At 48.7% G+C, this 10,275-nt stretch overlaps 2 protein-coding genes across 3 annotated transcripts; one reads left to right on the top strand and one right to left on the bottom strand.

Annotated features, from left to right (window-relative positions):
* The first annotated feature begins 680 nt into the window (after window positions 1–680).
* Window positions 681–4,095, top strand: LOC117865157 (uncharacterized). Of its 2 annotated transcripts, XM_034749293.2 has the most exons (3): window positions 681–874; window positions 2,135–2,233; window positions 2,862–4,095. In XM_034749293.2, the coding sequence occupies exon 3, from the start codon at window positions 2,874–2,876 to the stop codon at window positions 3,789–3,791; it is 918 nt and encodes a 305-aa protein (XP_034605184.1). In that variant the 5' UTR covers window positions 681–874; window positions 2,135–2,233; window positions 2,862–2,873; the 3' UTR covers window positions 3,792–4,095. The 2 variants fall into 2 exon arrangements, with proteins under 2 accessions (XP_034605184.1, XP_034605185.1); XM_034749294.2 differs by lacking the exon at window positions 2,135–2,233.
* A 185-nt stretch (window positions 4,096–4,280) lies between these two features.
* LOC117865156 (uncharacterized) lies at window positions 4,281–8,887 on the bottom strand. Its single transcript, XM_034749292.2, has 3 exons — window positions 7,578–8,887; window positions 7,093–7,465; window positions 4,281–4,559 (listed from the first exon to the last, which is right to left on the bottom strand). Exons 1-3 carry the CDS (start codon window positions 8,439–8,441, stop codon window positions 4,423–4,425), a joined length of 1,374 nt encoding a protein of 457 aa, XP_034605183.1. The 5' UTR covers window positions 8,442–8,887; the 3' UTR covers window positions 4,281–4,422.
* Between the last annotated feature and the right edge of the window lie 1,388 nt (window positions 8,888–10,275).

Below are 10,275 nucleotides of genomic sequence, written 5' to 3'. Positions count from 1 at the left end.
ACTGTTGGTGAACTAAAACTTAAAACCATTTTAATGAAATGCTTTGTTAGAATATAAATTTTCATTTTTTTTAAGGTAACGATAAGAGGGCTGCAAAATCATTTAAGAAGAAGAAACAATGCAGGTCTTACATAAGGTTCTATTACATAAAAGAAGATGAACTCGCTCGGACTAAACTGGTAGACTAACATGAAAAATAAATTACACAGTAGGTTCACTGAACACGACAAAAATTTGATCCTAAGAACAAATACTCTGCATAAGACTAAAACTATTCTTTCAACTAGTTCAACGAAATTTAAATGTGATCCTATGACTAAGTACTAGGAAATTGAAGCGCATAATTTGACTTACATACAGCAATTAGATGGGTCCTAAAATCTCTCTACTTTTTTACTAAGTCTCAATCTCTTTTGTACTAGGAAGGAATGATAACTCTAATCAGTTAAATGTGTAGATCGTTTTCCTCGATTAATTTACGAAGGTAAAAGAATGGAAAATGTCATTATGTTAGAGGAAAAATTATTAGATTGTTTTTAGCGGACTGTTTAAATGTAGTAGTTATTTCGGGCTGTGTGCGCCTAAGCCTAAAGGCCTGCCTACCCCGGCCCGGGGGGCAAAATCAGGCCCCGTCCGGCCCATCCAGGCCCATCCACTAACCTTAAACTCGACGAAGGGTCGCTCGCAGGCACACCAATCACATCGTGCACCTGTGGTCATCTCCGATTCTCCGCCGGCGGCCGCGCCGGCGCCGCCGAACCCGCCTCCAACCTCCTTCCACTGAAGCACGCCGGGTACGCCGACGAAGGAGCTCGTGGTCCTCCTCCTCCTCTACCGGATGCAGCTGGGGCCCATTTGGAGTTGGGATTGAGTGGTGAGGAACCCTAACTTGATTGGATGCATTTTTTTTTTCTGAGTCGGAATGAGTTTTGTGATGAAACATCGATCAATTCCGAATCATTATCATCCTCCATCGGATGCTAGCGTGGGTTTTTTAAATACATTGTGGAGCACTGATCTAATCCATCTATTCACTGGTCGTTTTGGTACGGTTCGTTAGTGTCTTGTTTAGCATGATCTCAATCGAGGCATAGGACTTGGGGCCTGAGGTGTGGATGCTTTACATATTACAAAAGACCCGAGGGGTTCAACTGAACCCGTGAACCCTCGTTCCTTGTATTAAGTCCGCCCCCGGATGAATGAGGATAAATGAGATCAGCTGGATGCTTGTTATTTTTTTCCAAACTGTGGTATGTGCAACCGTGTGTTGGAAGAATGTTGCCTTGCCATGGCTGTGTTATTCACTCAAAAAGTAGCATATTGATGTGTTCAATGTTGTATAGTTGTATATATGCCCCATGATCTCACTCCCATCCCAAAGCTTATGTATTTTCTTTATAGTTGTCTCTGAATTATGTAGGGCTTAACGGTATGTTTGGTTGGCTAGGCTGGACAGGAGAATGCAAATTTTGTGATTTTAGCTTTTGGATTAAATCACGTTCTTCAGATTTACTGCTATTGTTCATGGCTTAGTTTGTAGGATTACATGGAAAATACTTCTCCTTACATTGTTCAAACATTCTACCTTGTTGTATACAATTAAAGTCATGAAAGTGTCTGCTAAATTCTCCTAAGCGACTAATAGTAAACTAAATCACTTACAGTAGCTTGCTGCTTGCGTGTCCGATGTGTCCTTTTCTTTGTAAAGAATACCATCCATCTGTCCTGCACATTTGTAGTTGATGTGCTGACTTTTGATAATCAATTTGGAATTGCATTTATGAGGGAGACATTTTATTTTGTGTGACATCAAATTGGAAACCCGTGAAACTTGTCAGTGTGTGATGCAGTTTTCATGAATGTTAAGATGTGTTGTTAGCCATTGCTGGCTGTCCTTTCTGACCTGTGCTTAATCATATCTAGCTTGTCTGGCTGTCCTATACTGTTTGCTTTACTGGAGAATGAGCCAATCTGGTAGTATTTGCTTACTCAACATATCATGCTTTTGACGCTTATGTAACTTGTTGAAACTGCAGGGTCTGCAGCGATTCCATAATTACTGTGATATGCATGCTTTTAATTTTATTTCTTGTTTAAATTTGAGGTTCTGATGCTTTACTCCAATACTTCACAGGTTCCTTTCTCTCCTTATTAAGGGCCTGTTTGAAGTTGCTGTGCTATGCTACGTAGTATTCACTAATTACAGCAAGACTTTACTGGGAAGCATCTAAAGGTTCGCTTTAACTGAACAGAATAATACTAGGGGAAGAAGTGCTTTTGAAAGGCCATCCTTATGCCAAACAACCTTATCTGGTGTCTGTGCAACATTTTGAACTATCAGTATTTTACAAGTTTAACCATGAGTAAATGGAAGTGGAGAACTTACACCAGATAAAGTTAGGCCACTTGAAGTTTCTTGCTCATCTTTGTCATGCTTTGTAAATATTAGCTTATGCTTGGAATATATGGTTGAAAATATAAATAATCTTCGACGTCACATGATTTTAAAGCTTCAAAGGTACCGTTAAGCTAATTAATTGCTATCAAACTTAACCTAGAAGATTGCAAAACTATTGCTTACCTTACCTTTGTCACATACAAACTTGGAATCTTGCAAAAACAATTTGTTTGGATTTGTGTTTGTTATGTGCACAGCAACAAGACTACGATACATCATAGAACATCCAAAAGACAGAAGAGTATTGTTCCATTTGTATTATGATGTGATTTACTGATTTGCATAAAAGTATGGATCAATCCTTCATGTTTCATGAGAATGTAATGAAGAGTTCTGTCCTTAGGATTTGTAAGCTTAATGGAACTGTATTGTTTATGGTATTCTACCATCTCTATTTTCCCAGTGTTCCAAAGACATGGCAAGAAGTCCAAGAAACCGTAAGGTGACAGCTCAGCATCTAAGCTCAGCTTCCCATGCTGTGCCTTACGACTACAAGAAAATGAAAGAGTCAGACAAGAAAAATGAATTGCAATCAGCCTCAGAGGAAAAGGACTGGAAAAATGCCACCTGCTCTATATGCTTGGAGCGTCCACATGATGCTGTGCTGCTCCTTTGTTCTTCTCATAGCAAAGGTTGCCGGCCATACATGTGTGGTACCAATTATAAACATTCCAACTGTCTTGACCTGTTCAAAAATGCTTATTCAAGGGACAAACCAGCATGCGATGTCTTAACTGCAGTGGCACCAACTAACCAGAAGCCAAAGGCAATGCTGCTCGCATGCCCTATCTGCCGTGGGGAAGTTAAAGGGTGGACAGTGGTCAAACCTGCACGGCGGTTTCTGAACCGTAAAAGGAGAACTTGTATGCATGAGGATTGCTCATTTGTTGGGACATATAAGAGACTCAAAAAGCATGTCAAGTCCAGACATCGTTCATCAAAGCCACGTGAAGTCGACCCTGTGCGTTTGGCTGAGTGGGAGGAGTTTGAAAATGAAAAGGAGAGGCAAGATGCAATAAGCATTGTCAGTGCCTTGAATCCAGGATCTATTATCATGGGGGACTACATCATTGATCCAAATAGTGACAGCGATGACCCTTATTCCGATGATACCTTCGACTCTGACATGTCCTTGGATGGTGACGAAGGATCTTATCATAGAGATTTTGTGCACAGAGAGAGAGCTCATAGGAGAAACAGGGAAAGAGCAAGTCAAAGTCTCCGTCGTGTTGGGGTTTCTGGCATTCGCCGCAGTGTTTCAAGACGCCCTAGAATGCCATTTCGAGTTGGTTTTGTCAGAAGATCCGTGAGTCAGCCAAGCGAGTTGTTCTAGTTTGTTCATTTGCTGATCTGGCTGCACGGGTTGAGGTTAAAGGAGCTTTTTTTTGTTGGACCATCTTGCATTCTTGCTGTCCCTAGGATGAAGGCAGCACTGGATATGTGATCATCATCTGATCAGCATTTCTTTTTTCCATTGAAGTAATTAGGAATAGTTTGTGTTAATGCTAGAAGTCTGGTCAGGTCGTCGTCGTTGTGTTAGAGATCAAAATCATCTTGTAAATCTTAGTCTCACTTGTTTTTAAATTTAAACAATTTCTATATGGTTCCAATTGTTCCAATTTTAAATCTTAGTCTCACATTGCTTTTTTTTTGAACTGTTCAGTGTTCTATCTATATGAGCTGACTGACATTCTGGTGCTCTTTGCTAACTGGTTTGCTAACATGAGGGTGAAGCATATTGCCAGAAGCTAAGAGCTCCTGGGCGAGCAATTGATTGTCACATTTTTTACGTTTCTGCTCAAATGGACATTTGGAAAAAAAATTACTCTACTATCGCTTCAATTTTATACATGCAGAATGGCAGATGGAACCTACATGGAACTTTACAGTGTATGGCCAGCACAATCGCGATGAATTCTTGGTTACATAAATCATACACAGTAACACAGGTATACAGCCATTCCTCAAGATATGCCGATCGTCTTCCCTAGCAGCCACATCACCAGCGAGAACTCGATCATGAACAGCGCGTGCAGCCATGTCCGGTCGACGACGAAGCCGAACACCGTGATCCCCGCCCGGTTGTTCTCCAAGTAGGTCACTGAGCGCCATGGTGATAAGATGAAGCGAGTCACGAGTCACGATTGCAACACTGACGAAATATGTAGAAGTTGGAAACTAAGGGGTTGTTTGGTTCCACCTTGCTAAACTTTAGTTGCTAAAGTTTAGTAACTTTTAGTTGCTAAACTGCCAAACACCCTTGCTAAAACTTGCTAAAGTTGAGTCGCTAAAGTTTAGCACTTTAGCAAGTTTTTGGTTGCTAAAACTTGCTAAAAAATGGGCTGGACAACCTATACCCCTCATTTATTGCTTGTCTTCCCCCTCCTGCGCACCTTTAATAAGGGTAGATAGGTCTTTTTATAGCTCATTAAATACCTTTTAGCAAAGGGAACCAAACAGCCTTGGCTAAACTTTAGCAACTTTTAGCACCTAAAGTTTAGCAAGAGGAACCAAACAGACCCTAAAGACAATACAGCACCTCGCCCCGCGTCGTCTGCTCAGGGCGACTCGGGCGGCAACCCCATCCGCCACCGCCCAGCTCTGGTTCCCCTCCCTCCCTGCCATCGGAGCTGCCCTGTCCGAAGCCGGGCAAGCAGCAAAGAAGGCGGTGGCGGGGCCACGGCCACTTGCTCCTTCCTCTCGCCCAGGCCACTTCTTCCACCCCCTCCTAGTTTTTTGCCCCGGCAGTAGCACCATGGCTAACGGCCAGATCCTCCTCTAGGAAGGTCGGATCCGCGTGTTTGGACGTCGGATCTGTGCTCTGTCGGGTCTGATGGTGGCGTGCTCGCCGCATGCGGGCGCGGGGCTGCTCCTCTTGGCGTGGCCCGGCGGCGGCGGCGTCCACGACTGGCGCGGTCCGGCAGGGGCGCCGGTGTCCGCGGCTGCCTTGGCCCGGCTTCGCGGTGACGGCGACGTGTGCCCGGCAGCGGACGCATTGGGCGGAGCGGCGGCCGGTCACGGGAGCGGAGGTGTGCGGTGGGGCAAGGAAAAGGCCGCGAGAGATGCAGCCGGGAGGAGGCCGCGCGTGCGCGGAGGAGGCCCTGCAGCGCGGGGTGCATGCTGCCGGGCAGCCGCAGAAGAGGACGGCTGGCCTGGTGGGAGGCCGCTCGGCGGTGACCGGCATTGCGCGAAGGCCGCGCGGCTATGACGAGGCCCTGCGGTGGTGGCCAGGCTTGAGCGGCAGCCCGACGCGGAGCGGACGCCGCGAGGTGCGGCTGTGCGAAGGTGGTCTAAGCGCGGCGGTGGTGTCGCCCCGGGTGGGCTTCCATGGTTGTTGTCCGGGGAGTGCTAGGCTGTGTCCGTGCAGTAGCTAGGGGTGGGTTGCTTTGCTTCGGGTAGAAGCTTTGGCCGCCGATCTTGCTGGTGGCGATGGTGGCGGCGTCCTAGGGCATCGTTCTCCTCGTTGGGGTGTCATCTTGAAGCTCCATCCCTGCTGCACGGAGGTCTCTGGGTGAAAACCCTGTCCAGTTTCTGGACGAGCGATGGCGGCATCACTGGCGTCGTCCCCTCCTGGGAGGCATCGTCTCTGAAGACCCAACTCGGCTTGCGGCATTGCTGGTGACGCATTGATTGTGGGAGGCTGCAGCAGGTGGTGGCGGCCCTGCCGCGACGGGCTTGCGGCGCAACAAGGTGGCAAGCTTGACGGGGATTGCTGAGCTTACGTGGAGGCGATCACAGTTCTGGTGGTGGCAAGGGGTCGTCGCATTTTTATCGGGTTAGCTGCTTGCAGTGGACCGCGGCGACTGGCATTGCTTGGCAACCGTCAGTGCGGCGTGGGACTGCGTCGAAGGGCGGTGCTTGCAACAACGATATCGTGGGATGACTAGTCTTTGCAGCAGACTGTGGCAGGTTGTTTAGCTTTGCTAGGCTACTCCGGTGCGGTACATCATCGGAAGACGGCGCAAGTGACTACTTTGGCTTGCTGTCATGGTAGCGAAGGCTATGTGCGTGGGTGGAGCAACGAGGCGAAGGCAACCTGCGGTGACGGCTTGGCTGTTTGATGGAGATCCTGGGAAGCGGGGCAACATTGCTCACCATTCTGATGGCGATTAAAAAAATGGATTCATGACATGGAGTACTGTGGCGGATGTGGTGAGGTCCCCGCGCGTTTGTGAGGCATCCTGCGTGAGGTCCGGATCTGGTGCTATCACTCTGTTGGGTGGAGTGTGATGTTGCAGCGGCACTTCGGCGAAGGATCCTGCATGATGGTGGCCTTCTTGGTGCGGTACGGTCTGTTTCTCTTGGTCCCTATCAATGCGGGTCACGCCTAGAGGTTTTGGTGACTACGGGAGAGCGAGAATTTGGTGGATGTCGCGATTAGACTTCGGTTGGGCTGCCTTTGTCGAGTGGAGTAGTACGATCGCGTTGACGTTCCAATCCAACTGGTCGATGTGTTGTTGAGTTGAGTCGAGTATGATGGCGTGGTACGGTATGTGTTGATGATCCAATCCAATCTGGCGGTGTTTGTGTTGTTTTATTTCTTTTTATTTGTGAATATAATCGACAGCTCTCGTGGCGTGCCTAGTTCGTTTAAAAAAAACACTGACGAAATCAGAGCAGGTGCGCGTGCTTACCTAGCGCCTGCCTCTTCTGGTAGGAGATGTTGGTGACGTGGAAGTACGCGAACCTCGAGGTGTCGACGCTGTCCTCGCTCCGGGACTCGTCGTCATCGTCGGACTCCTCGCCGGAGGAGGCGCTCGCCGCCGAGAAGGGGCTCGAGGGCGCGTGCTGCTGCAGGTAGGCCTTGCTGGGCGAGAAGGCGTGCTGCTGCTGCAGGTACGCCTTGCTGGGCGTCCTGGGGTTCTCCTGGTCCCGGTCCAGGCTGTTGATGGTGGCGTCCGCGTGCCACGCCGCCGCGATGCTGGTGATCGACTGCGTCTTGTGCGTGATCTTGGCCGCGCTGTAGAGGCATACGAGCAGCCCGGTCACGAGGCTCAGGGAGCACAGCTGCAGCAGCAAGCGCATCGGGCATGCACAAATTAAAGAGCACGTTAGGGATTAGCTGAGAAGCAACGTCGTCGCCAATAACGGCACCGGCGGGGGCGCGCGTGGTACTCACGGCGAGCTCGCTGGCGGTGGCCAGGTTGACCTGCGCGCGGGGCCTCGTGGCAGCGAGGAGGGCCGTGAACTGGCTGATCGTGACGATGATGAGGCCGTACAGTATGAACGTCCGGTAGCGGTGGCTGATCCGGCGGAGCTGGGCGCGGATGCGGCGGTGCTGCCTGAGCACGGCAGCGACGTCGGCGCACTGGCCGACGTCCCGCGCGAACCCCGTCATGCGCAGGATCTGCAGGAAGCAGATGGTCCGGAACAGCACGCACGCCATGAAGAAGATGGCGGTGCGGTACATCCACGACGCCACCTCCAGCGCGCACGCCGCGGCGGACCACCAGAGCGGGAAGGGCCGGTTGGTGCAGTACCAGAACACCTTGTACGCGGCGTCGGCGAGGGAGCAGGGGAGCACGAAGCAGGCGAGGAGGCGGAACGAGCCGGCGAGCTCGACGATGTACCCGGCGCGCACGTCCTGGGAGTCGTGGCGGAGGCGGTCGAGGTAGAGCAGCCGGCGCAGGCCCCGGCGGCGGACGAGGGAGTAGAGGGTGGCGTAGGCGAGCGTCGCGGAGAGCGTGAGAGAGGCCTGCACCTGCGTGCCGTAGGGGCGCCAGGGCAGCGCGACGCGCGCGGCCACCGGGACGGCCACGGCGAGGGCCGCGAAGACGAGCCAGGAGACCGCGGGGCTGGAGTCGTCGGAGTGGTCGACGCACAACCACCGGAGGCAGGACCGGAAGCTGCGGAGCTCGTCGCGCGCGTGCGACATGGACCGCATGTAGGAGCCCCGCCGCCGGAGCAGCGGCGTCGACACGGACCCCGCCTCGGCCGAGGCGACGGCGGCCGCCCTCGGGGACGGCGACGGCGTGTCCGCCATCGCTAGCCGCGGTTATTCTCTCTGTGCACTCGTGTTCCTTCTCGCTCCCCCTCCTATCCTCTCGAATGGCTTCCGTTCTGATGGTCGCCCTGGAGTTTCGGGAGGTCGATGCATGCGCGATTGCGCGTGGTGAGCCGGGGTGGTTTATGACGATGGAGGACAGGAGATTTCGTGCGCCATGAATCTTGCTGCCTGTTGCTAGCTGCGATCGACGAGCACGAGTAGCTGACGACCTGTCTCAGATCTGAAAATTTTGGAACATTAGCTGTGAATTTAGCATGCCTGGAATGCCTAGTTGCCGCCTATGATATTTTTGCTTCTCTCTTTCCAAGTTCGAACTTCCAAGTTTTCCATTAATGTCTGACGGAGTGGAACAGCTACGAGCTTTCAACCAACCGGTTTCATGGCTGTGCACGTCTGCTGAGTTCTTTGCGGAACCTGAATTCCTTCCGTGTTGTACGAGAACTGAACCGAACCTTTTCCTGTGAAACCGACATGCTAAGGGCTCGTTTGATAGAAGAGTATTGAAGTGGAACGAAAGGGATTGAGTCCAAAATGAATTAAATTGCTATCCAATCCCTCTCATTCCACTTCAATCCACTACTTATCCAAACAAATCCTTAGAGAACTGAAAAGCATCCCTTCATCTTGTATCAACTGTTTCTTTACTGAATTGATCACGAGTTTAGCCTGAATATTTCTTACAGATCACGAGATTATCTGATTATACTGGTTTGGACGTCATTTCTCTGATTCCCGTTTCCAGTATGAAAACATGCCATATACCATGCTGTGCGACGTACGTAACTGATGTTTTATGACAAGTTCAAACGGCCCGTTGCTTTTGCACAGTAGCATGCAGGACACATTTCACACGAAAAATCACAGGGATGCCCACTTACAAATGAAGTGCTTCCAAAGCCATTCACCTGGTGTGCACATGACGCAGGTACGTATTGAGCACTGAGATACTTACAGCCACGTTCACCTGTCCTGCACTGAAAGCCTGAAGCATCAAGATGTTTTCTTTTTTTTCGATGATTTTATTTTTTATTTCTTTTCCTTGTTGGCACATAGGTACATATGTTTCTGAGTTTGTATATTTGTGCACTTAAACAAATCTAAAAAAATTGGGAGAAATGTATGGTACACTGAAGATAAAAAGAAGTGAATTTAGAATACAAGAACAAAAGAATGAGTTTCAACCTATTTTAATTAAGAACAACTGGAACATATATATTATCCTCTAGCTCTGATCCTAAACTTAATATACAAACTGAATTAAAGATGTATATATAGTTTGTTGCCCCATATTATTTTCTCTTTGCACAAGAAATATATGGTCATAAAATTATAACATTTGTTTACTCAGATGAATATTTTCTAACATGAAACACACTGATGTTTTTTCTAATTTATATATTTTTCATAGTGAATAAATGTTTGAAAATACAATATTTTGGGTGTACATGAAGTAAATTTTGATTAGGCATGGTTGGCGACACGCAACCAACCAGCTTGCCAAAAAAGGAAACAGGAAAAGAAATGTAAAGAACACGATAAGAAAGGGGAGATAAGAGCTTCCTAAAGCTGTTGACCATGGCCAAGCTTGATGATAGCCACATGACGGCCACTACACCAGCTGGAATCCTGTCCTTGCTTTTTGATTCTTTAGGTTCCTTTGTTTCCCCTTTTGGGAGATTGATTTGGTGAACAATATCTCATTTCTCAAGAACTCTGAAAACTTTGTTATATATATATAAATATATGACAAACGAATTTGAGCTAATTAGTACACATGCTCAGCAGCACTAGCATTTAGTTGTCTGAATTT

The sequence above is a fragment of the Setaria viridis genome, chromosome 7 (genome assembly GCF_005286985.2).
Source record: "Setaria viridis chromosome 7, Setaria_viridis_v4.0, whole genome shotgun sequence".
NCBI classification, from domain to species: Eukaryota; Viridiplantae; Streptophyta; class Magnoliopsida; order Poales; family Poaceae; genus Setaria; species Setaria viridis.
The sequence above is the reverse complement of the archived record's forward strand: the minus strand, read 5'-3'. Positions and strand labels throughout refer to the sequence as shown.

Excerpts from the sequence above, each read along its gene's own strand:
- LOC117865157 (XM_034749294.2), top strand. The coding sequence starts at position 2,874 with ATGGCAAGAAGTCCAAGAAACCGTAAGGTGACAGCTCAGCATCTAAGC.
- LOC117865156 (XM_034749292.2), bottom strand. The coding sequence starts at position 8,441 with ATGGCGGACACGCCGTCGCCGTCCCCGAGGGCGGCCGCCGTCGCCTCG. Across the intron at positions 7,466-7,577 it reads CCACCGCCAGCGAGCTCGCC|CTGTGCTCCCTGAGCCTCGT; the intron begins GTGAGTACCACG and ends TTGCTGCTGCAG. Across the intron at positions 4,560-7,092 it reads CCAGAAGAGGCAGGCGCTAG|TGACCTACTTGGAGAACAAC; the intron begins GTAAGCACGCGC and ends CATGGCGCTCAG.